At 48.1% G+C, this 25,507-nt stretch overlaps 9 protein-coding genes across 9 annotated transcripts; 4 read left to right on the top strand and 5 right to left on the bottom strand.

Annotated features, from left to right (window-relative positions):
* Positions 1–460: 460 nt before the first annotated feature.
* N7466_009967 (mitochondrial 37S ribosomal protein mS41) lies at positions 461–1,195 on the bottom strand (the record flags this gene model as incomplete). The annotated part of the gene is made up of 1 exon (XM_057169356.1): positions 461–1,195. One exon carries the CDS (start codon positions 1,193–1,195, stop codon positions 461–463), a length of 735 nt encoding a protein of 244 aa, XP_057016747.1.
* A 464-nt stretch (positions 1,196–1,659) lies between these two features.
* On the top strand, positions 1,660–2,934 carry kin28 (TFIIH complex serine/threonine-protein kinase subunit KIN28; the record flags this gene model as incomplete). The annotated part of the gene is made up of 2 exons (XM_057169355.1): positions 1,660–1,849; positions 1,919–2,934. 2 exons carry the CDS (start codon positions 1,660–1,662, stop codon positions 2,932–2,934), a joined length of 1,206 nt encoding a protein of 401 aa, XP_057016746.1.
* A 1,369-nt stretch (positions 2,935–4,303) lies between these two features.
* N7466_009965 (putative kinesin family protein (KipA)) lies at positions 4,304–7,278 on the top strand (the record flags this gene model as incomplete). The annotated part of the gene is made up of 2 exons (XM_057169354.1): positions 4,304–5,084; positions 5,168–7,278. The coding sequence occupies 2 exons, from the start codon at positions 4,304–4,306 to the stop codon at positions 7,276–7,278; spliced, it is 2,892 nt and encodes a 963-aa protein (XP_057016745.1).
* Positions 7,279–7,823: 545 nt separating this feature from the next.
* On the bottom strand, positions 7,824–8,971 carry N7466_009964 (uncharacterized protein; the record flags this gene model as incomplete). Its single annotated transcript, XM_057169353.1, has 2 exons — positions 7,824–8,850; positions 8,901–8,971. The coding sequence occupies 2 exons, from the start codon at positions 8,969–8,971 to the stop codon at positions 7,824–7,826; spliced, it is 1,098 nt and encodes a 365-aa protein (XP_057016744.1).
* Positions 8,972–9,418: 447 nt separating this feature from the next.
* pxr1 (telomerase inhibitor/ribosome biogenesis protein PXR1) lies at positions 9,419–10,415 on the bottom strand (the record flags this gene model as incomplete). The annotated part of the gene is made up of 2 exons (XM_057169352.1): positions 9,419–10,334; positions 10,393–10,415. 2 exons carry the CDS (start codon positions 10,413–10,415, stop codon positions 9,419–9,421), a joined length of 939 nt encoding a protein of 312 aa, XP_057016743.1.
* A 567-nt stretch (positions 10,416–10,982) lies between these two features.
* N7466_009962 (SacI domain and endonuclease/exonuclease/phosphatase family protein) lies at positions 10,983–14,722 on the top strand (the record flags this gene model as incomplete). Its single annotated transcript, XM_057169351.1, has 8 exons — positions 10,983–11,295; positions 11,356–11,551; positions 11,617–13,280; positions 13,323–13,344; positions 13,391–13,622; positions 13,692–13,801; positions 13,853–14,175; positions 14,283–14,722. The coding sequence occupies 8 exons, from the start codon at positions 10,983–10,985 to the stop codon at positions 14,720–14,722; spliced, it is 3,300 nt and encodes a 1,099-aa protein (XP_057016742.1).
* A 1,432-nt stretch (positions 14,723–16,154) lies between these two features.
* Positions 16,155–18,500, bottom strand: N7466_009961 (uncharacterized protein; the record flags this gene model as incomplete). The annotated part of the gene is made up of 4 exons (XM_057169350.1): positions 16,155–16,282; positions 16,386–16,641; positions 16,734–18,246; positions 18,496–18,500. 4 exons carry the CDS (start codon positions 18,498–18,500, stop codon positions 16,155–16,157), a joined length of 1,902 nt encoding a protein of 633 aa, XP_057016741.1.
* A 1,145-nt stretch (positions 18,501–19,645) lies between these two features.
* Positions 19,646–20,802, bottom strand: N7466_009960 (uncharacterized protein; the record flags this gene model as incomplete). Its single annotated transcript, XM_057169349.1, has 4 exons — positions 19,646–19,849; positions 19,960–20,043; positions 20,163–20,369; positions 20,434–20,802. The coding sequence occupies 4 exons, from the start codon at positions 20,800–20,802 to the stop codon at positions 19,646–19,648; spliced, it is 864 nt and encodes a 287-aa protein (XP_057016740.1).
* A 56-nt stretch (positions 20,803–20,858) lies between these two features.
* On the top strand, positions 20,859–24,309 carry N7466_009959 (putative AP-3 complex subunit delta; the record flags this gene model as incomplete). Its single annotated transcript, XM_057169348.1, has 6 exons — positions 20,859–20,906; positions 21,213–21,300; positions 21,358–21,554; positions 21,639–22,022; positions 22,072–22,300; positions 22,361–24,309. 6 exons carry the CDS (start codon positions 20,859–20,861, stop codon positions 24,307–24,309), a joined length of 2,895 nt encoding a protein of 964 aa, XP_057016739.1.
* Positions 24,310–25,507: the final 1,198 nt, after the last annotated feature.

Here is a 25,507-nt window from a genome sequence, read left to right as displayed (position 1 = left end):
TCAATACGCGGCGTTTCATCATGTCTCAACGCCTTTGGATGATTCTTGCCATTGTACATTACTCTTTTTCTTATCCCTTTTTTTTTTTGCTCATGGCTTGAGCCGAGTTGCCCTTTGCATGTGCTTCGTGTTGATACTGTTACTATATCTATTTAATTAAACATACAGTCTTCCCCCCCCCCCCTTTTTGTCACATTTTTTTTAAAAAAAAGTTGCAGCCTTATAGATGCAGTTTTGGCGGTCTATAGATGCATACAAATACATAGTAATTACTCAATCAACTAAGAGAAAGGCTAACCTGAGGTAGTAAACATTCAAATGTTGAAACATCGGTCCAGGGGCCCATGGGTGGTAGGATATGATATATAACTATAGTACAGTACGGATAGAAACACTAGAAACACAGGACCGTCAGGGCTCAAGAGATATGCAAGAAACGCCAGCCTACCCCCCTGCTATTTTACGCTTTCCTTCTTTCCTCCAGTCGCCTCTTTGCCCGCACCTCAACACGGCGTCGCTCACCACCATCCACCTTCTGTCCCCGCTTGTCCTCCCACATTCCCTCTTGGATTGTGATGGTAGCAGCGGTTCCATGGCTTCCCTTGACCGGCTGAAGGAAAGGACCCATGATCTTAGAGCCTCTGTGGATTTTCATGTGGGCGAACTTTGTAAGTTGGGCGGTCGAGCTGTGCTTGTATTCGGTGACACCGGGCAGCATGTTCACGATGGCCTTCTTCATGCCAGGTGTCAGAGTAGCGGAGGATGACACCGATTGGGCAGCTTGTGATTCTGCTGAGGACTTTTTGGTCTCATCCGGGATTTCCACCACCCGCAATTGGGCGACGCCATTCACAACCTGTTCCAGATCACCTCCCGGTCCATACAAGCCATTGCGGAACTTCTCGCGCTTCCGAATTAGGTATCGTCGCTGACGGGCAGGCTCAATGCCGAGTTCCCGAAGTTGGTCGGAGTTGGAGGTGAAAAGTTGGTCCCAGGAAGGAATCTTGCTCGCATGCTTCGACATTTCCCGGCCGATCAACGTGAGGAAAGTCTGGACATCAGGGACAAATGGGGTCGGTGTAGGCACCAATCGTGCCGTTCTTCCATGGAGTGGTCGGAAACATTGCTTCGAGAGGCTGACTGATTGGAGGAGCCGCGAGGGAAAGTTGCGGAGTTGTTGCGTGCGCATTGCCATGGTGGTCTTTGAATGGGGCCCAGACCTGTGGCCAATAGGTTGAGTGTTGGTTTTGCCTGTGAGTCCACAAGGGAGGGAGGCAGAGAGAGCGATAGAAAGACCAGGTGGGAGAGTGGGAATGGCAATGAAGGAGACGAGTGGACCAATCCAATTGAACTGCGGATGCGACTCTGAACTGTTTGTGCCTGAGAAAGCTTGGAAATTTCGGGCGGTCACGGGATCAATAATACTCCGGGAGAAGCGCGTATTCACTACAACCCGAAAACGAAGGGTAACTTCAGACACCCTTGTTAACTTTCCAGCTTTGTGTTTTTTTCTTTTAATATGATTTGAAACTCTCCAAATCGAAGATGAATCCTTGAGTTCTATTTGATACAGCCTAGTTGCTGTATGAATTTCATCCTTCTCTTCACCCTCAAAATCCACTTTCACCTGTTCAATCCTATCTCTCTTGAAACTTCAATATGGCAGCGTCACCATTCATCTCTCGATCCCCCTCTGTGACCGTCGCATCGCCCAATACTCTCAGACTGAGGGCAGCTGCAGCTCAAGGCTCCTCGGGGGGGATCGCTACCTCAATATCAGTGTCCTCCAACACAGATCAAGAACTCACTGAACAGCTCAATGACGATGTGCGGCAGAAATACATTAAAGGTAGATTGAAGCAAATTACTTGATTGTGCCTAGCGGGCAGTTGATACTAACAAAATCAAACCAAAACAGACAAGAAGCTTGGAGAGGGTACATATGCTGTGGTTTTCCTAGGACACCTCCGGGACGACCCATCGTCCTTGGTTGCTATTAAAAAAGTCAAGGTCAATGCCGAATACAAAGACGGGTTGACTATGGATGCAATTCGAGAAGTCAAATACCTGCAGGAACTATCGCACCCTAATATCATCGCCCTTCATGATGTCTTTTCCTCCAAAGATCAGAACTTGAGCCTGGTGCTAGAGTTTCTTCCTCGGGGAGACTTGGAGATGCTCATCAAGGATGGAGATATCCAGTATGGAGTGGCCGATGTCAAGGCTTGGATGGGCATGTTAGCCCGAGGGGTGTGGTTTTGTCATGAGAACTTTGTGCTTCATCGAGATATCAAGCCCAACAACCTGCTGATCGCATCGGACGGCGAGGTCAAACTAGCGGATTTTGGACTGGCCCGATCCTTTGCGGACCCATATCTCAACATGACTCACCAAGTCATCACCCGGTGGTATCGACCACCGGAGTTGCTCTACGGGGCCCGACAGTACTCGGGAGCGGTGGACGTATGGTCCATGGGGATGGTTTTTGCAGAACTGTTGCTACGAGTGCCCTTTGTGGCCGGCAATACTGACCTGGATCAAATCTCCAAGATCTGTGAAGCGTTTGGAACCCCCACCGAGGAAAATTGGCCGGGGGTCACTCAATTACCCAACTATATCCCCACGGACCGGGGCCAGCAAGTGCCCGTTCAAGGCCGAGATTTTTTCCTCCGGCAGTTCCCTACGGCTGGCCCAGTGGGTGGTGATCTGTTGATGTCAATGTGTGCGCTGGATCCTCGTAAACGGTATACGGCCCTTCAAGTATTACGGCATAACTGGTGGATGACTGATCCCCAACCGACCCGGAATGAAGATCTTCCACGCAAGTCCGGGATGAAGAAGATGGGCGATGATTTAGGTCGACGTGGTGGTGAGATCGACGATGGGCCTTTTAAAAATGCCGCACGACAATTGGATTTTGGGGCAATGAAATAAGGCTAGTAAAGAAAAAAAAAAAAAAGGCCCCCCTCCAAAAGAATATAAATGATAAATATGGTATAATGGTCTCTTCTTTTTGCGTATACCTGGGTTAGGTAGATAGTATGCAGGGGTAAGTAGAGAATCTGCATTTTGTATGCTGCTTACATAGCGACTTCAGGTTAACTAACTAGTAATGTTGAGTTTTCCAGCCTCTCTTTCCTTTCTCTTCTCTCAGTTCTAAACTAAGGGATAGTTTCAAAAGGGCAAGGAGATTCCATCCCTTCTACCAAGCGTACAAGGTAGGAGGGAGCTTCTTCTACATAAGTGAGATTGGTAGAAGTGCATTTCCTGTCTGCTGATTTGCTCCCCCTTTTCCCCTTCTCATTTACACCTAAAATCATCTAAAGAATACTAAATAATACTAAATCATAGGCTAAGCTCTCCAGGGTAATCATCCAACCTCTTACTCTCCACTATATGATGTATCTGATCTATCATTGGTCTAAGCTTTCATCACAAGAGGGGCTTAACTCCTGTTCACTCTTTACCCCCTTTTTTTCTCTCTGATCTTCCCTTTCCTTTTTTCTACAGGCTCTAGAGCTCTTGAAGGGTGGACATGTGGAGGATCACTATTCAATCAAAAAGTTTTATATACAAGTCCATATAAAAAGTATAGTAACTTTGAAACCCTCTTAATCAACAAAAACATGCCTTTTTTTTCTTTTCTTTTCTCATATACAATGTCAAAGGGAGAGGAAAGGGTTATATAAAGATTACAATTCATTATCAACAATGCCCTTTTTTTCCCTTTTTTCTTATATTTCTGCGGGGGATGAGATTTTGAACTGTTTCCCTTGGGTAAATGACAAGAGACTCTGTTGGCTAAAGAAAACCCGGAATCTTTCCTTCTACTCCATATCTCATCCTTTTTCTTTTTCTTTTTTTTTTTCTTTTTTACCCTTCTCATTCCCTCTTTTCTACACTTTTGATTCTATTATCTTCTCCCCCTCGATCCATACTGCGGCAGTGGCGCTGAACTTTTAACGCGTCCGTTGCGATCACAACATATGCTTGTTTGAATCTGTAAGTACCCGAGACTCTTTTAACCCCTCCCAATCTCTCTCATATACAGAAAAATTCCAAAAAATTGGACTGCCTTATTTTCGGTCAATCCATTTTCTATTTTCTTCATCGTGATCATGGGCTATTCTGGTGCTGAATGAATCGGCTGAAACGCGATAGTTAGTAATCTCCAAGTGGATTTTCCAACCTTGAACCCCCTCCGTCCACGACCCCCAATCCAACACTCCGCATGGCGGTGGAATCTTTGTTATCCCAAGGACCAAACCGACTGTAGAGGGGAGAAAAAAGAAAAAAGAGAAATATGGCTTCCACATCAGCTTTGCCTCAACTGTCACGGCCAGCCGCCAACCCCCCAACCGTGGCATTGCCCCCTCTGCCCAATCCTAAACCGAGGAAGAGCACCCCGGCCGCTGGGGAAACACCACGATCAGCTTCACCATATCAACAACTTTCCAAATTGCGAACTCCATCTAGCCCCAAACCCTCCTCGGCCCGATCCCCGCTATCGACTTCTAATTCCACCTCAAACCTCAGCACCATTCGATCCGCCTCTAGCGGCCGAGCCCCCGGCAGCCCAGATAAAACGTTACGCCGGACTATCAGCATCGCCTCATTTCCACAACCACCCAAGGCCGGGGGAAGTCGTCCCTCCACCGCATCTTCCATGTCAGGCATCACCGCAAACCCGGTAGGGGGTGCCAAGCCTAAACGAAGCTCGCGACTGAGCACAGGAACCACCAGTAGCTATCGAAGCTCTAAGACCCCGTCACTTTTGAATGGAAGTGGGGATGGAAACTCCATCATGGCGGTTGCGCGGGATCCAGACGGGTCTCCGGGCCATAGCAGAAGCTCATCGGCGCAAGGTTCCTCCTGTTCGACTAGTGCGACAACATTTGAAGATGCCGATGATTCAAAATCTACCAAGCCCAAGGAGATCAAGGGGAACGTCATTGTCAGTGTGCGCGTTCGTCCGGATATTAATCAGGGGGGTGAGACCCCAAGAAACCATGGAGAGTGGGTGGTGGATGGACGTCAGAGTTTAATATCACATCGAGGGAAAGATGGAGGGGATTATTATTATGGTTTGTGGACAGATTCTCTCCATATTAGCCTTTCCTTTCTTTTCGCGCACGGGCTGACAGTGGGACAGATAACGTATTCGCAGCTCACGAAAACAATGCCAAAGTGTATGATTCGGGGGCCAAACGCCTTGTCCGGAGGGTCATGGAGGGATACCATGGAACGGTGTTTGCCTATGGTATGACAGGAACCGGCAAAACTTTCTCCATGCAAGGTACTGCTACCTCCCCGGGTGTGATCCCGCTCGCCATCACCGACATTTTTTCCTTTATCCGAGAAACCCCCCATCGAGAATTCCTCCTTCGAGTCAGCTATCTGGAGATCTATAATGAGAAGATCCATGACCTTTTATCCGCCTCAACCACCACTGGTCCGGCTGCGCCTCAGGAAGAGATCAAACTTCGGGAAGACAGCAAACGGGGAGTATATGCAACCCCACTCAAGGAGGAAATCGTGCAGAGCCCGACGCAGCTTCTTCGAGTAATCGCCAGGGGAGATCATGCGAGAAGAACGAGCAGTACTCAGTTCAACGCACGGAGTTCTCGAAGTCATGCGGTCGTTCAGATCGTTGTTGAAAGTCGCGAGCGAGTGCCAACGAGCAATTCGCAGGATAAACGCTCCGGTATTGCCCCGGGTGGCGTTCGGGTGTCGACTTTAAGCTTAATTGATCTTGCTGGTTCCGAGCGAGCTGCGGATGACAAAGAACGCCGAACTGAGGGAGCCCATATTAACAAGAGCTTGCTCACCCTCGGCAATATCATTTCCAAACTTTCTGATGCCAAGGATAAGCAAGGAAATCCAACGGACAAGGAGGGTCGGCATCTGCCCTACCGAGATAGCAAGTTGACACGACTACTTCAACCAGCCTTATCGGGAAATTCCCTCGTGAGCATCCTCTGTACGATCCAATTGGTCTCCGGCGTGAATGCCCATTCGGGAGAAACTCTCAACACGTTGAAATTTGCCGCTCGAGCGAAGAACAATATCGTCAGTCATGCACAGAAGGCAGAGGAGGCCTTTGGTGCCGGAGGGGCCGACTCTGGCAGTCGAGTCCTGCTTGAGCGATATCGTGTGGAAATTCAAGCTCTCCGTGGTCAGCTCGATTCCCAAGCCAAAGCCCAGGCGGAGAAGGAGATGAAGTGGGATGAGCAACAGTTTGAAAAGGAGGCCCAAGCGCGTCACGAAGAGCAGGTTTTGGAGATGCAGTTGGCCCGGACGGCTTTGAAGGAGCGGATTGAACATCTCAACCGATTGATTCTGAGCTCCAAGTCCACCGGGGTCAACAACCACAACAGTCTCTCTTCTGCATTCGGCCGGCTATCACGAATGTCCGCTACGGATGGTGGAACCCGTTCACTGCGATCATCAGCCAGTCAGTCCACATTGGGTGCTGGTCATTCATCTATTAGACCAATGTCTTTTATGTCAATCAATAGCAATGACCCTTCGGGGGTCATGCCATTTCCAGGTGGATCATTCGGGAATGATGATGAGGATGACATGGGCGAATTTGGTGATGGAAAAGCAAGTCTGCAACGACAAGTCACTGCGTTGCAGGCTGACTTGGGTGACAAAAATCGATATATCTCTACACTGGAGCGCCGGCTGTTGCAAGCGCGACGCTCTAGTCATTCACGGATGTCAGTCGGAGTCAAGTCTACCAACTCGACTATTGTGGAGCATCCGGACCTGATGTCCCTGCTTCGCGAAAGAGACATGGAAATCAACGAGCTGCGCATTCAACTTGACGACAAGGATCGAATGCTGGCAGCCCTTCGGTCTGCCGCCCGACACCGTGACCTAGCTGCTGTGACAAACGACGGACAGTCGCCGGAATTGAAAAGCAAAGAAGAGGACTCGACTGCCTCTGGCGGAAATAGCCCATCGGGGACTAATGGTACGATCGATAAGCTCGCCAGTCCCCCGGGCCCCATCCTTCCTGGCAGAGGTGAAAAGGATGATGACCGAAGGAAAAACATGGATGAGGTATCCAGAATGCTGGATGAAATGATTCAGGGCCGAGTTGAAAGTGGCCAGTTTGAGAAAAGCCCCTTGGGGCATATCAAGAGAGCATCTGGGGATAGTCGCCGAGTATCTGTGTCGGCTGAAGTGCCAGGCTTGAATCCTGCAGGCCAAGCTCCATCAAACATAACCCCCAATTCTCCCTCCAAGCTAAGATCATTGAGTGATGGATGATACGTCTTATTCTTGTGCTTTTTTGGGACTGATTTTCGACTTTTCTTTTTTTTTTCTTCTCTTCTTTTCCTTTTCCTTTTTTTTTTTTTTTCTCTCTCACCTGATGCTTCCTGTTGATCTGATACCCCCTTCATCTGTACAACTTGTCTTTTTTGTTCATTATTTTGTGGTTATGTTGTAATTTGTGTTCTAGGATTGGCATATGCCATCTCACCCTAGTAGGTAGCGCCACCATATTTATATTGGATATTTCCTTCTCTTTACTCCCGTCTCTTTCCGTCTCCATCTCTTCTGCAAAGAGCGTGTTTGAAGTGGTCATTATACCGTACATAATAAGATCTAAGATCTGCCTGAGGACAATTTTGCTGATATGTATGTACCTCGCATGATGGTTGATATGGGGTTCTATGGTAAACCAAAGATATGACGAATGGAAGTAGGGGGAGGAAAGAAACGGTACAACCGTACATATGTAAGATACACGCCATATTGAAAATAATAGATATCCTCCATTTTGGGGATCACGCATTCGTCTTAAGTCGCAATCACGCAGTGACTTCTAGTTCGCCTACTCTGTCTTTGGCATAAACATCTTTCCACTCGTCCCATAATCGCTGCAATTCTTGGACGTATTTGGAATGAAGTTGGTCGATGTATGTGTCGTCAATTTTATCACGATTCTGCTGCTGCATCACGGGAATCGGCCGTCCAACCACGATGTTCAGCGGCCGTCGGTAGGGCATCAAACCAACGTCGTAGTTGAACACCCCCCGCGCATGGAATAGCGGGATTGTGAACCCCATGGTACGCTTTATCAGCATCTGGAGTTTGTGAATCAGTGGATGCTGATCCGAGTGCACTTGTTCGTATAGGTCGTTTTCCCCGAATGCTAGAACGGGTACCAAATCGGCTCCCGTGCGAATGGCAAGCTTGACGAAGCCTTTACGGCCTTTCAACACCAAGCGTAAACTATGAGGCTGCGCATTGAGAGATTCCCTGGCCCCACCAATGACAATAGTGATGGCCCTCCCCATTCCTTCGTTATCCGCACCACCTTTAGTCAGAATATTCTCACATGATTCGCGAGACACACTGGCTAGCCCCATTGCAAGCGCATACTCTCGATAGAAGGGAATTCTGAAATTCGAGTCCAGGGTCAATAGGGTGTTGGTGATGCCGGGGAACAGCTTCGAGAACCCCAGGGCCTCGGTCCCAAAGGCAGCGAAGGCGCCATGCGAAATGATTCCGTGTGGGTGGTATCCAAAGATGTACTTCTTGGTCGGAGGTAGAGTCTCTTCTCGGTGAAGACGAGCGGGGAAATAAGATGCATAAATTGACCAAATAGGAAGTGATCGTAAGAATGAACTTCGCCCTTTCAAATCCCCGGACGTGGGTGCCGTTGAGAACAATGAAATATAGACCAGATAAGGCAGAAGAAGAGGCCAAAATAGAGGGATAGCGCAGGTAAAGAAAAAGCTAGTGACAAATATGGCAATTGTGAGGGTGTGACATAAGACGACAAAGGTCTGCAAGCGTCGTTCAAGGCCGATATTCAATGGGGCCCAGTGAATTCTAGTCAAGTCGTCAGTGGAGTTTGTCGAAACGATCGAATCGAGGCATACCGTTTCCTTCCACGATTTGTAGTCTGCCCCGGGGGGTGAGATCTACGGCCCGACGAAATGTCCCCGTTCATTGTGAGAATCGGTATGAAGGAAGAAAAAGAGGATTAAAGCTCCCCGCGTGGGTGAATCAGGGCCTCAGGGCGGATGACGTTGATAGATGGATTAGGTAATCTACTCGTGGATCGTCCGATACGGGGTAAGTACATAGTACTACTTGTATGTTAGTAGTGGCTTCAAAATACAGTTGGACAGGTCAACTGGTTGGTTACATTGAAACTGATAACTTATGTAGTATAAAGATTTCAGAGTGGGTCAAAATAGCAAAAAGATTTGGTTTTCTAGTTTGAAAAAAAAAATATAGACTTAAAACAATGTTGTTGCAACCCCGAAACGCCGGTTCCTATGTGCTCTAATATGCAGGATACTTTTCTCTCTCTCTTCAATCAAAATATTACGCTTTTGCTTTCACCATGAAAATCTACCTTGAATCAGCACTGACGCATAATAAACAGATGCCATTAAGGAATTGTGATCGGGGTAAAGCTTACCTCATTGAGAGATTTATCATCCATAAGCGCTCTTTTTTTCTGTGCAATATGTCGGCTTCGGAATGCCTGCCGAGCCATTGGTCGCCGCTCCCTTGTAACTGTTGTCGTTTCTGGGATAGTCTCAGGAGCCTGTGACTGTTCCTGAGGTGACTTATCGGTCTGTTCTGTGGGCGTGTTCTCATCTGTATCCGCCTTTCTCTTCTTGGATTTCTTTCTCTTCTTGGATTCGGACTTGGAGGAAGAATCTTCATCATCATCATCATTATCATCATCATCATCGGTGGTGCTTGAGCGAGACTTCTTCGAAGATTTGGACTTGGACTTGGACTTGGATTTGGATTTGGACTTGGATTTGGACTTGGAGGATTTTCGGGCCGCGGTTGATGAGTCGCTAGATGAAGCGTCCTCGTCGTTGGATAGTTGATCATTTCCGTTTGATTGTTGGTCCTTCTGGTTCTCTTGGGGCTTCGAAGTAGGTAGGGCTTCGACCTTCTCCTGAACCAAAAGTCCACCGCGGACAAAGCGAACTTCCTGGAACTTCAGGGCGACATATCGGGCCAGTTTCACATCGTCTCTCTTGCGCTGTTCCTGCTTCAGTTCGCCATCGGACTTGCCATTTAATCGACCAAGTAATCCTTTGAAGGCATCTAATCCGGTAGGTTCGTCTCCCCGCCCAACACGGGCGCCCAGTCCCAAAGTATCATCTTTAATCGTCACTTTGATATGGGAGTGGCTAGCGGCGGTCAACAGATCGGCATGCGCGGCATCCCGAGCTCCGAGGCGACCACCTGGGGTCCAGCCTTGAGAGCTCATGATTCGATGGCCGAAGCCCGTTGTGGCTCGGGCCCATTGTGTGTTATTGGGATCATTGGAAATTTTGGTTTTCCTGCGAATTGGTTAAACTAAGTTGCGCAAAGAACATATGGAAGGGGCAACACGCATACTTTCGAGGGGCAGCGAGTCCCATGGTGAAATATGGAAGTCAGGTATGATCTTTGCGAAGGGTAGTTGAACTTGGTCGCTAAAGAACAGAAGAAAACAGAAAGCACGGAAATCTAGACAGTCAGATAGTCGAGGATAGTGAGAGAGAGAAATGAAACGAAAAAAAGTTTGCGGGATCGAAAAAGATAACGCTGACTCAGCCAGCTGATAAGATCCCCCATAACTAAACCCCCCAACTTAATTACTACTACTGCTTCTTACACCATTCGACATTCCTCTTACCTCCCCTACCTTTGTCCCATCCGGAGAGATAAAGGAAGAAAGGGTAGGAAGAAACAGACATTGGGAATTGTTGTCAAACAATAACAGAAATTAACTTGTCAAGAAAAATCAATTCCAGGAAGATTGGCATCCAATCCGGGGCTCCATATATCTTATCACCTCACTTCAAGACAATATCTTTCTTCACGCATGGAAAAGGGTCGGCCAAAAAAAAAAGAAAGAAAAACGCCCCAAAGATTTCTCTGTACTTGGAAACACAGGCTGGAGATCCCTGTATTTTGAGATTTAATTCTCATTTGTCTTCTGGGCTATGTTTAATCTGCGGGTTCTCTGCCGAGATCAGCCTCAGCGGACAATCGCACTGGTGACGTCTGATCATGTCTTGATCTTCCATTATAGTGCGACGGATGCCAGATCCGTGTCGACTCCACGATGCCAGGTGGAATTTTTGGACGTCGCATCCGCAGATCTCGGGGCCTATCGGCCTTTGGGTGCTGGCCATGGTACTCTGGGCTTGGTGACGCTAAACGAAGACCTGTTTGTCTGTGTGGTTACCACGTCATCTCAAGCTGCTACTGTAAGACCTGGGGAAGTCGTGTCTAGGATTGATTCTGTAGATTTCTGTGCGTATTCTGAAAACCCTGAATCTCGACGCTTTCTCGATCACATCTGACAATACATAGACTGCCTCAACCGTTCGGAGTATGAATATGGTCTTGACTATGAATCCGGGACCCAATTTGCCGCTGAGGAACGGACCGGCCAAGATGGCCGGGATGTAGTGACAGATCACCCTTTTCTGGCCCTCAAAAAGCTTCTCGGGGATGGCAGTTTTTACTACAGTCTCGACTTCAACCTCACGGATCGTTTGCAAGATCGGTAAGTCTAGACTCTAGACCCAGGGTGATAATGTTTTTTATATAGTTCTCTAACCCAAGAACTAGCTCGGATAAATCGGCAGCATTTGATATTGATTCTCTGGATGAAGATATGCTTTGGAATTCATACATGATCAATCCACTTCTCCTGTTTCGGAGTCACTTGCCACCTGCAGATAAGGCCAAGTTGGATTCCTCTCAATTGTTGACATGTGTCATCCGGGGATACGCCGGTACTCTGAAGATTCCTGCCACGGTCTCGATTTTGCCCAAGGTGCGGACAAATTTTCCATCCCTTCTAACCATTGTTTCACGACAGTCCTCCCGGCGTGCAGGCACGAGATTTAACTCGCGAGGGATTGATGATGATGGCAACGTGGCCAACTTTGTCGAGACGGAGTTGATACTCTGGGTCTCGCCAGGCATTACCTTCTCGTATGTCCAGCTTCGAGGCTCGGTGCCAATATTCTGGGAGCAAACACCGGGTTTGATTCCGGGACAGCAGAAAATCGAGATAACACGTTCAAGTGAGGCAACACAACATGCCTTCAATCAGCATTTTGAAACCCTTGAACTAGAGTATGGAGCCACTCATGTGGTGAATCTTTTAAGCGAACTCAGATCTGGAGAAGCGGAGCTGTCAAAGAAGTATCGCCAACACGTTGACCGTAGTTCCCTGAGAAAAAAGGAAGACCCTGGACACCATAGCCTTCTACGGCTGACTGAATACGACTTTTTGGCTGAAACCCGTGGTCCAGCTGGTTATGAAGCGAGCAATGAAATCAAGTATGAGTTGGCTGGTTCTCTGGATGGCTTTGCCTATTTTCTGTCCGAAGATTCCACGCGCCCTCCTACATCACTTTCCGAAAGAGATGACGTTTCCAGCGCCTCCTCGGTCATTTTACAGCAGGAGGGGGTTTTCCGAACCAATTGCCTGGACTGTCTGGATCGCACGAACTTAGTCCAGACAATTATCAGCTCAATGGCATTAGAATCATTTCTAGGACACCAGGATGGAAGATTTGGCTCAGATATGCAAATGCGTCACTCGACCCTCTGGGCTGACAATGGCGATGCACTCTCTAAAATTTATGCTGGTACCGGGGCCCTGAAGTCGTCCTTCACTCGCCATGGCAAAATGTCGCTTGCTGGCGCCCTGGCTGATGCCCGAAAAAGTGCCACTCGGCTTTATGTCAATAACTTTACTGACAAGGCTAGACAGAGGACAATTGACCTTCTACTGGGTCGATTAGCCAATCAAAAGCCAGTTCATCTCTTTGATCCTATGAACGATTTGGTTACTGAAGAACTCAATCGTCGTGCTTCTGAATACTCTTCCAAGAAACACGTCCGTCTTTGGGTGGGCACATTTAACGTGAACGGTCGTGACGAAGGCCCAGGAACCGATCTTACGCCTTGGCTTTTCCCTGAAGCAGATCAATCGAATGAAGATCCGATTTTCTTTGCCGTTGCATTTCAAGAGATTGTTGCCCTCAGTCCTCAGCAGATCATGTCAACTGATCCGAGCACCCGCAAGGTTTGGCAAAGAGCCGTTCAGGATTGTTTAAACAGACACACAAAGGCAAAGGGCACTGGTAAATATGTGCTGTTAAGAACTGGTCAACTTGTGGGCGCCGCGTTGATGATCTTTGTCAAATCGGATTCTCTAAAAGACATCAAGAATGTCGAAGGTGCTGTTAAAAAAGCAAGTCCTCGCGCCCCTTGCCCTGGTTAGTATTCACAATAGAATCACTGAACTAACAATATAACAGACGGGACTTTCGGGGATTGCCGGTAATAAAGGTGGCTGTGCGATTCGATTCGACTTCTCCAATACCAGTATATGTTTGGTGACGGCCCATTTGGCTGCCGGTTTTGCGAACTACGACGAGCGAAACCGAGACTACGAAACAATTGACCGAGGCTTAAGATTCCAAAAAAGCCGAACGATTGCAGACCATGATACGGTAATCTGGCTTGGGGATTTCAATTACCGTATTGGGCTAGGAAATCAGATCGTGAGGGATCTTCTGGCGCAGCGTGATTACCAGAGACTTTATGAAAACGATCAGGTACCGTTAATACCCTCTGTTGGACAAAATTCCTGGAGTTCCTGACACCTCTGCTAACGAATAAAGTAGTTAAATCTCCAAATGACTGCCGGGAGAGCCTTTCAATTCTATTCGGAGGGGCCCATTGGATTTGCCCCGACGTACAAATATGATATTGGGACTGAGAACTATGACACCTCGTAAGATTCCCCGTCTGCCTCTCAAGGGTATGCTAATAAATCCTTCTATAGCGACAAGGCCCGTATCCCTGCATGGTGTGATCGAGTGCTGTGGAGAGGATCTAATCTGCGTCAGACCCAGTATCAAGTGGCTAATCTCCTTGTGTCGGATCATCGCCCCGTGTGGGCCACCTTTGATGGAGTAATCGACGTAGTTGATCATGGACTCAAAGATGACTTGCGGCGTATGCTTTATGAAGAAAAACAGCGAGATGCTCTCTCTGATTCTATTCATCTTCTGGATTTGGATGAGGATGATAGTCCCCCGCAGGGACCTATTGCACCTGGCTTACCACCTGCGAGTTCTGATCGAAGCAGGTGGTGGTTGGACAACGGTAACGTGGCCCAGTATTTTCTTTTTCTTTTTATTTCGGTCTTTCTTTCTGGCTTTTTTTTTAAAAAAAAAAGAAAAAAAATTATCTGTACTGATTCTGGCGAACAGGTGCACCGGGAAAGGCCACAATCCAACCGCCCGGGGAGGGACTTGTTGCAAACTTCCAACGCAGATCCAATCCCTTCTCCATAGACTCCGAACCTGACTGGGTGCCAACCTCGGGATTGACAAGAAAGAGTACCATCGACAGGAAGCCTGCACCTGCACCGCCTCCACGACGTGGGAGAACCTTGAACGAACAGAGTTCCACCACGCCCATAGATGCGGATAAAGTGCGCCCGGTTGTCCCTCGAAAGCCTATCTCACTCGCCTCTCAGTCATCATTACACACCCCGAGGTCTGACGAACAATCCCACGCCATCTCGTCCCCGGTTAATTCCGATCAAAGTCGGTTATTCCCTGCGAAGACAGGCGGCATAAGTTCTCCCGATCTTCTTGGTGACCCTACGGATGAAAAGATTGAGTGGAAACCACTCCTTCCTCAGTGAGTTAGGTGTGTGTAGATTGATCGGCTGGTCTAGCTAGATGCCCTTTTCGTCTTGTCTTGTCAGGTACCTTGTGTGCCGCCTAGATTTGAGAAATTAAAACCCCAATAACCCCCTGGCCCCTCCCAAAAATTGAAGAAAGCCGTTTGGCCTCTGAAGATGAGCGTCGTAGACCTTGACGGAACCTCATTTGAAGCAAATGTTGCGGCTCTACAGAATGTGAGGCTCGTTTCCCTAGCCTGTTGCCTAAATCAGTACCTTTGGCCTTTTTTATCTTTCTGGTATGCACTTGGTCCAATCAACGCACCTTGGACAACTCACTTGGCTTGAATATTGGGCCGCGTGTACATGGACCACGCCGATGATTCTCAGAGTTGAATACAGAAACAGGTCATCTGGATCCTAAGACAGGTCGGGGTTTATTGGATATTAATAAACTTTCTTAATTATCATAGTCAGGAGAATAGCTAGGAAGACAGTTCAGACTCTAGGGCTGTGGCTTGAAGTTCTTAATAAACATTGAACTCCTAAAAAAAAGCCCTGTCTTAGGATCCAGATGACCTGTTTCTGTATTAAACTCCTTCTCAAATACCGCCACGACATTGGGGTTCAAACTTGTATAACAAAGCCAACTAGAGCTGCAGAAGTGTGAGTCAACAACCTTGACATACAGAAACAGCTCATGTGTCCTACGCCTTATGTCCAATATCATTACACTCCTACATATTGCAGGCTCAAATATATACAATAAGGCGGCGAAAAGTTTGAAACACGAACGTTTCGTATGAAAAGGACATTTGGCTTCCGTTATACCACATACATTCGTCAAGCAGTAAATCAAAAATAAAACGAAGAACAGAAACACAAGCTGCACTGTATGAGTAAATAGACACAATACGCTAAACAACCCCACATGTAGTTTAGAAACCCGTTTTGCTCAGAAAAGCGAAACTATACATGTATTCACAAATTTAGCATTAATTTTTAATAACTTGTTCGGTGGCTAGTCGACAAAAAATCCTGCCTTCTTGGCCAAGGTGAAAGTTGGCTTAGCTCGTCCATAGAGGATGATACTGCGCTTGCCATGGATGAGAAACCTCCCCTCCTTCCCGATGACCCCTTCAGCTCCTAGCCGGAATATCTATCTGTGAATATAGAAACATTGAGGCTAGTGCCGCATTACCAGAGTTCGGCCCGTGGCATGGTGCCTATTCTCAACAGTTGTTCTTCTTCTCATATATTCTTTCAAGGATCCTCTGTGAAGGGGAGGCCAGGACCTAGACCTTGAGCAGGAGGGGAAGGGGTGGGAGTGGGGTTTCGAATTTCCACGCGAAAATAAATAAGTGCGTGGGGGTATCAGAAGAAGAGGAGAGATGATGGGCTGGGTGATGATTCAAGACCATATCCTCGTTCGGTGTGGACTTCACTCCGATCACTAGGCTGCCGGTTCATCTTTCTTCTCTACCTTGGGGGCCTTTTTGCCTCTCTGAGGAGGACGCCGACCCATCATCCATGTTGCAAATGCAGGGGGGTCACCGGGCCTGCGCGGCGCCTTCTTGGTTCCTATAGAGTGGTCGGTCAGCGAAAAATTTCTTTTGTTGGCACAAGCAACGGTTACGAGGTGGGAAAAGATGAAGCCTTAGAGGAATTTCAATGCTATACATACCTTCTTTCTTCTTTTCCCCGGCCTTGGGTGGTTCAGCCGGCGGTGGATCGGCAGCCGGAGGATCAGGTTCCTTGGGCTTTTCGGGAATTGGCCACATGTGCATAGTAATCGTCCAATCTGGCTCAACCACTGTCTCCCAGACCTGGGGGAGAATGATATCACCATTGGGTCCTACTAGATCGTAGTGCCCCTCGGCTACATGAGGCCCTATAACCTCAATGTGAAGAAATGCCTGTTTAATCAGGTCTTCCATTCCCTAGAAGAAGAAGAAAAGAAAACAATCGGTTAGCGATCATGACACTGGAAGAAAAGGGAGAGAGCCAAGGTTGGAGTCAAAGAGTTTCATACCCGCCAGGTGCTGCACAGCTCAAAGGGGAAGCTAAATTTCCTCCCCACGGCATCCTTGAACTTGATAGGTTTCTTCTTCTCTGGTGGGGGTACTTTGTTTTTGTTTTCTTCTTCTTCTTTCGCCTTGGCGGCTGCCGCTTGCTCTGCCGCTTTCGCTGCTTCCACGGCTTCCAATGCCTTGGTAGCTGCTTCTTGCGCCGCTTGCGCCGAGTCCTCCTTGGCTTTCACCGCAGCCTCCGCAGCGGCTTTCTCTGCCTCTTCCTTCGCTTTGGCCGCCTCGGTGGCTGCTCGCTGCTCGGCGTCCGCGCGTGCTAGTGCTGCCGCTCCTGCTGCCGCCACTTCTGCGATGGCCCGGTCATGAGCGAGCTGCTTTTCGAGTGCAACTCTTTCTGCCTCCTCGTCCGCGATTTTTTTTTTACGATCCGCTTCCCTTTGTTCACGTTCGGTGCGATCATCCAGAATCAACTTCTCTAGTCGCGCAATAGCCTCGTCCTTGGCTGCATCCTTAGCTGCCTCCTGGGCTGCCGCTTCTTTCGCTGCCTCATCCACGGGAGCAGGAGCAGGAGCAGGAGCAGGAGCAGCGGGGGCTGGGGTAGCAGCAGGAGATGGTTTAGGTTCCGGCTGGATCGGAGACGGCACCTGTTGGTACGGGAAGTAGGACGGAGGCATCATACCCGGGTACATGGCATAAGGGTCCCGGAAGTTATTGTAGTAGCCATTAGACGGGTGATAGGGCATGAGGTCGTGGTGAAATGGGGGGGCCCCGGCGAAGGGGGAGGGGATGCCATGGGCTCCCATATGAGCTGGTAATTGTTGATGGGTGTGAGGGTCCATGCGGGGTTGATGCGGCTGTTGGGGATGCCTTCCATGTGCTGGGTCCGGAAAGTAAGGGTGCATGGGGGTAGCACCATGCGGCGGCCCATAAGGGTAGGCCGCAGAGCCGTAGGGCTGGCCGTTTGGGTTCCCATGGCCAAGTCGAATTAGTTGATCAGACAAGGGCTGAGGAGGGTTTTGGTGGGGGAATTGACCATGGCCCGGGGGGTATTGATGGTTGTTGAATGAAGGGCCGGAGGAAACACTTTGTGGGTAACCCTGGGGCGGTGGTGCAGCCCATCGCCGCTCATGAGGGTTGCGAGAGTAGTGGGCGGCAAACTCTTCGGAATCCGCACTACCGGGCGACTCTGGCGAGTGCTGGCGACGGGCCCGAGAGCCATAGTCGCGATCGCGATCGCGATCAGGAATCATTTGGTGGCGCGATGGTTGACGACGGCCCGAAGCCGAGCGCGAACCGTGGAGGGAACGGTTACGGTTACGGTTCGAGGTCCTTGGTCGAGAGGCTGAATCAGATGGTTTCAATTCATCCGGATATGGCAGATGCGCCCACTCATCATAATCTGTATATTCATGACTCCCGTCGGAGGGGAGGGAGACTTGTACACCCGAGGAGTCCTCGTCCTCCGACTGAGAGAAATCCGAGTCGTGCGGATCAGCGGGGCCAACCGAGATGCTGACCCTAGATTGAGGAGATATGGGGTCAGTTTCTGAAGCAATGGGCAGGTGATTAAAACATAATATTGGGTAGGTAGTGGAATTATATATATATGAATATGAAATTCATTCCTTTGCCAAACAGGAAGAAAAGAGGGGAATTCCAAGGCAAGGTGGGATGTTGAAGGGGAAGAATTGGGGGAGAGAGGGGGGGGGGGGGGGGATATAAGGGCAGTAATAAAAAGGAGAGAAAAGGGAGGAATTCAAAACATACGTCATAGAGACTTGAGCCTCTTGGAAGCGGGATCGAAGGGGGGTGTATAGTATATATAGAAAAGAGGAAAAAGGAAAAAAGAGAAGGACTTGAAAGGGATCAAGGTTAGGGGGGGGGGTTAAGTTTAGAGGGGGTGAAAGTTGTGTGTGCGTGCGTATATGTGGGAGTGTAGATATAAGGAAAGAATAGAAAAGGTGAAGAAATAATCAATGAAGTCCAGGAATGTTATGTCAAATAGTCTTAGTATTGAGTATCAACATTATCCCAAATTCCCCTTCTAAAAAACCATCACAAAACCAATAAAACCCCTCCAAAGCCTACGTGGAAGCAGTAATGGTAATTTTGAAGTGGTTTTGGGTTTACAAGATTGGGCGCATTAAAAGAAAAGTCCTTGCGCCAGATTAAAATCAAGTCTATATATGACTCTAATGCGAAAATTCAATCAAATAAAAATCAAGTAAAATAAATATAAATATAAATATAAACAAAAAAACCATCCCCCAATTTCCCTTTGGACTCCAAACTGATTGGGGGAAATATGACGGCCTAATGAGACTTGTTATTGGGCTGGCAATACATGGTTGGGCTCTGTAACTAATGAAGAGTTAGTAGGGTCTTGCCTGCATCCTTGAATGTAAAAGCGCTGCCCGAAAATGCCCAATCATGACCCACCTGGAAATCTTTCTACTATCAGACACCCCATCAAGCCTTCTAAATGCAATGGGGAGTCCCGGTCATAGCGAGTCTGCAGATGTGGATCTAAAGATCATCAGGGGAGAATATGACGAGAGGGTAGTACAGGACATATTTGAGTATAAAAAGATACATGTTGAACAGTATTTGAAACACTTGAACCTTGGAACTTTGGAACCATAGGATTGTCTTGTCCCGTAAGGCATGGAAGATATATGGAAAGGTACATGGAAGGCATAGAATAAAGAATAATACGATTTCATGCATATTATACACTACAAAATACACCTGTACGCTCCGAGTATACAACCTCTCCACGGGGGCATTGTTGTGTGACAACAAATACAAAACAGAAAAAGAAAAAGAACACAATTAAATTTCCAGAGGGAGATAGCAAAAATAATAACAAGAGGGTATATCCAAACCAAAAAAAGTCTTAACACTGTACCTAAAGAATTTATTGGGTTGACTGAAGGCGATTCAATAGGGCTTTAGCAGCGATAAGTTCGCTGCGGCTAGATGCCCAATGTTGATCATCTACCGACCGGGACTGGACAAGTTCTTGGAGTCGTGCAAGAGAAAAGCGTTGCAGCTGGTCAACGGTTTTCTTCGGAAGCGCTACGACATTCACAAAGTCGGGTTCTAGCATGCGAGATGAGGCCTGGTCGGGATTTGGTCAGATGGGGGAATTGGCAATCAATTGATAGGGAATAAAGAGGGAAAGGAGGGGGGTTATCGTAGTCATAAGTACGACCGTAGACACAAACATACCAAAGCCAATCCGTAAAAACCGCGAAGGTAATCATCACAGAGCTCGATGCTTCGACAGAAATGCTGGACCGACTTGCTAACGAGCTGGACACAATCGGGGGGAGGAAGCATTGACGTAGAGCACTTCACCGAGTCGGGCATGAATCTACATAAGAGGGTTGGTCAAACTGAAGAGAGAACCAGGGAGGAGAATATATCCATACATTCCAGGCATTAGGAGCGATGAGAAGAGCCTCCTCAAGGCTGAAGATGGCTTGTGCACCTAGGCCTTGGGACTGATATAGGTCGGCGAGTTCGCACCAAGCTTCCGCGTCGGTTGGAATAGCATCAAGCAGCTGGATGAGAGCGGTGATTGCATCAGTCGGCCGGTGAAGCGAGCGGAGCAAGGCGACTCGACGCTTCAGGATAGGCTAAAAAAGGTCAACACAAACCATTCAATAGATTGAGGTAGGGTGGGGCTCAGCAGAAACAAACCATATTGACCGGATTCTCCACGAGGATAGCTTCATATTCCTTTAAGCATTTTTCCAAGGCAGAATTATCCTTAGCAGTCGCCTCCTGGTAGAGGCCACGAAGCCCCATAACCCTCTCGTTGGAGGAACCGAACCGGTGGCTCAATCGATCAAGACAGGCCTGAGCGGATTGATCATCACCTGTTCGCAGACAGGCGAGGAAAAGTTGCTCAATCCGTTTATACTCCTCTGCCGTATCTGCGGAGGATGAACTGGTCGGTGTGGGTTTAGAGAGATCATGGCCGAGAATCGCAGGCGCTTGCTGTGAGAGATGGAGAGCAGAGATCAGATCAGATCCATTGATCTCCCGGGATTCGACAAGAGATGCCATGACTTTTCGAAACGGGTGATTAAGAGGCCGTAAAATACTGGTTTCTTATTCACGCCATGGAGCAAGGCAAGAGTGGTCGTCCGGAGAGATGTGGAGACCCGCCGGTGCGTGGAGTCTGGAACACGGTCCCGTGATGCTTATCCTTCCCCCACGTCAATCCCTCAATTGTCGCTTGACTTGAACCTTCATCCAGTTCCCAAGAGCCTGCCAACAAAAACAAGGAGAGGATGATAATAAAGAGAGACTTTTACAATTGAACTTGTTTTTCTCCCCCTCTCTTGATTCCTTTCCTCTCACCGTGAGAGCAGGAGGTCAACGCGATGTCGGTGGTGCCCATGACCAAACCAGCCAGACGGCGGAACTGACCCGCGCATGCTAGGTTTGAAAAATCGCTCTATGACCTGATAAAGGGCCTCCGCAGCCACAAAGGAGGAGAAGATGAGTACGTTCAGGCTTGTCTGCGTGAATGCAAAGCAGAGATCAAATTGCAAGACATAGGTAGGGGATTCGTTTGATAGCTACACCAATGAGAGATAAGATGCTAAACATGGGCAGATAAGAAGGCAACGGCACTCCTTAAGCTGATATACTTGGAGATGTTTGGTTACGACATGTCATGGGCATCGTTTCATGTCCTGGAAGTCATGTCATCCCCGAAATACCTACAGAAACGAGTGGGATATCTTGGGGCTGTTCAAAGTTTTCGACCAGACACTGAAGTTTTGATGCTGGCGACCAACATGCTAAAAAAGGTTCGTTAACTATGGCTAGCTGCGTTCGGCATGAATTTTTCTTCTCCCAGGCCGGTCAAGTATTCTAACCCCCCCGGTCTTCAGGACATAGTGTCGCCCAATATCCTCACCCTGTCACTGCCACTGGCTACGCTACCACATATCACTACCCCCTCGCTTGCCATGTCATTGCTTCCTGATATCTTATCTCGTCTCTCCCATTCAAGTCCGGTTGTCCGAAAAAAGTCTATCGTGTGCCTCTACCGATTGGCTCTAGTTTATCCAGATGCCCTGAAGCTAGCGTGGCCGAAGATCAAGGACCATCTCATGGATGAACAGGAAGACAGCAGTGTGACAACTGCAGCGATAAATGTTGTGTGTGAGCTTGGCTGGAGGCGGCCTCACGATTTTCTTCCTCTTGCCCCCCGATTATTTGAGCTCCTCGTGGATAGTGGCAATAATTGGATGGCAATCAAAATCATCAAGCTAGTATGTGAATCTTTGATCAATTGACAATTTCAATCTAATGGGCGTACAGTTCGCTACTCTGACTCCGCTAGAGCCACGACTGACCCGCAAGCTCCTGCGCCCGTTGACGAATATAATTCAAACCACGACGGCCATGTCCCTACTCTACGAGTGTATCAATGGCATCATCCAGGGAGGCATTCTCGATGGTGAAGATAATACTGAAGAGAGAGACGAAGTTGCGGGCCTCTGTATCGGAAAGCTGCGGGGAATGATTGTTATGGATTCCGATCCTAATCGTGAGTGGGCCCCAATCATATCTTGATAAGTTTAGTGGATTTCTGACTTCTGGGATCTAGTCAAGTATGTGGCACTCCTTGCATTGAATCGTATCGTGACAACCCATCCCATTTTGGTGTCCATGCAACAAGATGTGATTTTGGACTGTCTGGACGATTTAGATGTTTCTATTCGGCTCCAGGCCCTGGAGCTTGTTGCTGGTTTAGTTACCAGCGATTCCCTCCAAAGTGTTGTGAATCGACTTGTTGGGCAGCTTCAACTGGCAGTTTCAGAAGATGGGCCTGATCCCGAGGTAACGTCTGGCCCGCTTGATACGGACGACTTTGAGGGTTCCAAAGGTTCAAATAACGTTATGGATACACCCAGCATGCCGAACAACTATCGATCCGAAGTTATTCATCATATTCTGGATATATGCTCACAGAGTAACTATTCTAATGTGGTTGATTTTGAGTGGTATGTCGGTATTTTGATTCAGTTAGTCAGGCTTCTTCCGCCATCAGATACGCTCGATCCCATTCCCGACCACTCTACGGGAGGCCAGGAAGGCTTCATTGGAACTGGCTGGAGGGCCACTGTCGCGTCACGCATCGGATCCGAAATGCGCAGTATTGCTGTCCGCGTGAAGGGGGTGCGGCTGGAGGCCACCCAGGCAGCGGAGTCTCTGCTGCTTATCGATAATAGGCTGCTGTTATTTCCTGCCTCTTCGAATGTCGGTATTGATGTCTTGGGCCCTGTTGCATGGGTTGTTGGAGAGTATGCAGATTATCTCCAATCGCCCAATCGAACCCTTCAGTCGTTGATTGATTCGTCTACTCTCTCCTTGCCTCCCAGCACACTTCAATTGTTCTTGCAAGCTATCCCCAAGGTTTTGATCCGGGTGTATCAATCCTGCGAGACAAAAGACGCATGGCGCAGTGAAATTTCTCTTCTCCTCGCCCGGGTTCTGGATTTCCTCGATGCATTAGCAGCCCATCCTGACTTGGACGTGCAAGAGCGAGCTATTGAATTTCTGGAAGTCCTTCGCCTGGGGGCTGAATCACTGCACTCTGAAACAGAGGGTGTCCCGTTCCTCCTTGCTTCCGTCATTCCAAACTTATTCGCGGGGTTGGAGCTTAACCCAGTTGCAGTCAGTGCTCAGAAGAGGGTAGTGTTGCCCCCCGATCTCCATCTGGATGAAGCATTCAGCAATGATCTGTCAGACCTTTTCCAGGCATTTGGGAGCTCTCTGGCCGAAACAACCACACACCATGTCGTTCAACAATTTTACTACGTCGCCGATACCACTCCACATTCGTATAAGCCCCCTCAAGAACAGCTGGGATTGGCTGAAATGCAAATTGACACTTCTTACCAAAAAGGTCCCGGTGGGGTAATGGATTACCCAAGCATTGCGGATCGGAAAAAGGTCCATCGGAGAGAGCGCTATCGGGATGATCCCTTTTACATTGCGCCGTTGGATCCATCTTCCGGCATATCCACGCCGCATCATGATATCCCCCATGGATCCAGTGATGATACATTAGACATTGACTTGATCCCTATCGTCAATCTAAGATTGGATGATGAATCAATCAGGAAAGGGGGTGTTAGTACACGACGGACACACTCTAGCGCAAAAATGGAGGTTGCCACGGATGAAACATTTGGATCTGAAGCATCAGCACCCCTTGGCCACTCCCCCGGGGCCGTTGGAGGACCAGCTCTCAAGCGCTCATTACTACAGGTTGACTCTAGCGGACTCGGGCAGCTTCGATCGGATGTGAATGATGGCCAGGGTGCCAATCCGGCTGAGAGTGAAGATGATGAGATGAGGAAAGCGATGCAAAATGTGGAGCAGATGCGCTTGCGCATGCAAAGGGTATCGGAGCGAATTGAGCTAGAGGGAACACCTGCTGAGGGCACTCTGGTAAAGAAGAAAAAGAAGAAGGGGATAAAGGGCCAGGCTGCCGATGGGTCTGGGGAGATAAAGAAGAAGAAGAAGAGGAGGAAAGAAGCAGACGAGTGAATCGTCTCATTCGTGTTTACTCAAAAGATAATCCGAGATTATTTGGACAATTGCGATATAATACAGGACCTAACTTTCCAATGTAGGGTAATAAGACCAATCCATCTACAGTGCCGAGGCTTGTATCGCAGGCCGAGTATCACTTGTTGGCCAGCTATGGCAAAATGCGGGAGGGGGGGAGTAATCGACGTCAAAGGCCGTTTTGAAGGCAATAAAGATTCGACAAGACTGGCAGTCTTAGCTATCGGGGTATTGTTATTCGTTGTGAAGGAAAAGGAGTTGTTGTAACTATCCAGTGACTCGGGAGATGGTTGAGGCCACGGTCGACCAGATCTCCGGTACCACCTTCAAGAGCTCCAAGATAAGTCCACCGCAGACAACAAAGGCCAGAATCACTGGAGATATATTGCTTTTTAGCTCAAGGATCAGAATAGAAAAGGTCTTCGGGGTTGATTTACCAAGCCAACTTGCTGAGATAGAGGTCTTTGCCGTTTGTTTAGGTTTATTGATCACAGGCCCTTTCCCTCGTTTAGCGGCCTCATGCTTTGCGAATCGTTCATTCGCACGTCGCTGCTGTGGTGTCTGCGTCTGTAGATCATAAGTTAAATCAGTTCACTCCTATACAGGTTTGGGTTAAGGGCGCAATCACTTACCATGTTGACTGTTAGGGAGGATGTCTTCGTGGGCGTTGTTGAAAGAGTTTAGGAGGTGAGGTCATCGCCGCCCGGGCCAAACAAACTTCCCCCAGGTTGAAAAAGGCCACGTTGTAATTCAATAACAAAGTCCAGTCTGAGCCATCTTACTTAGTATTTACGGGCTTGGCCGCTCGGGAGGCTTCCTACACTTGATTGATCCTAATTTAACCACTGCTACTTATTATCAACACGGACTTATATTATATACTACTATTTAAAGATAGAGGTCATAAACCTAATCTAGTAGACTCAGACTAGCTACCCAAAAATTCCTATTAAATAGTCTAAAGGATATCTATAAATTTAATAGTTAAGATTAGTAGATAGAATATCTATAATGAGTTGGAGATATTTATACCTGGTTATAAGCTTGAAACCCTTACTTCTCTCGGGCGCTTATTTCTGAGCATAGTTAGGATGCTTTTATACTTTTAGGAGCTAGGATCATAAGGCTCCTAGGTCCTTCTATAGGGAATATATAGTACTACTATATATAAGATAGT

This window comes from Penicillium verhagenii, assembly GCF_028828195.1.
Source record: "Penicillium verhagenii strain IBT 33310 chromosome Unknown utg000010l_segment0_segment0, whole genome shotgun sequence".
Lineage (NCBI taxonomy): Eukaryota > Fungi > Ascomycota > Eurotiomycetes > Eurotiales > Aspergillaceae > Penicillium > Penicillium verhagenii.
Note: the sequence above shows the minus strand (reverse complement) of the source record. Positions and strands in the feature narration are given on the sequence as shown.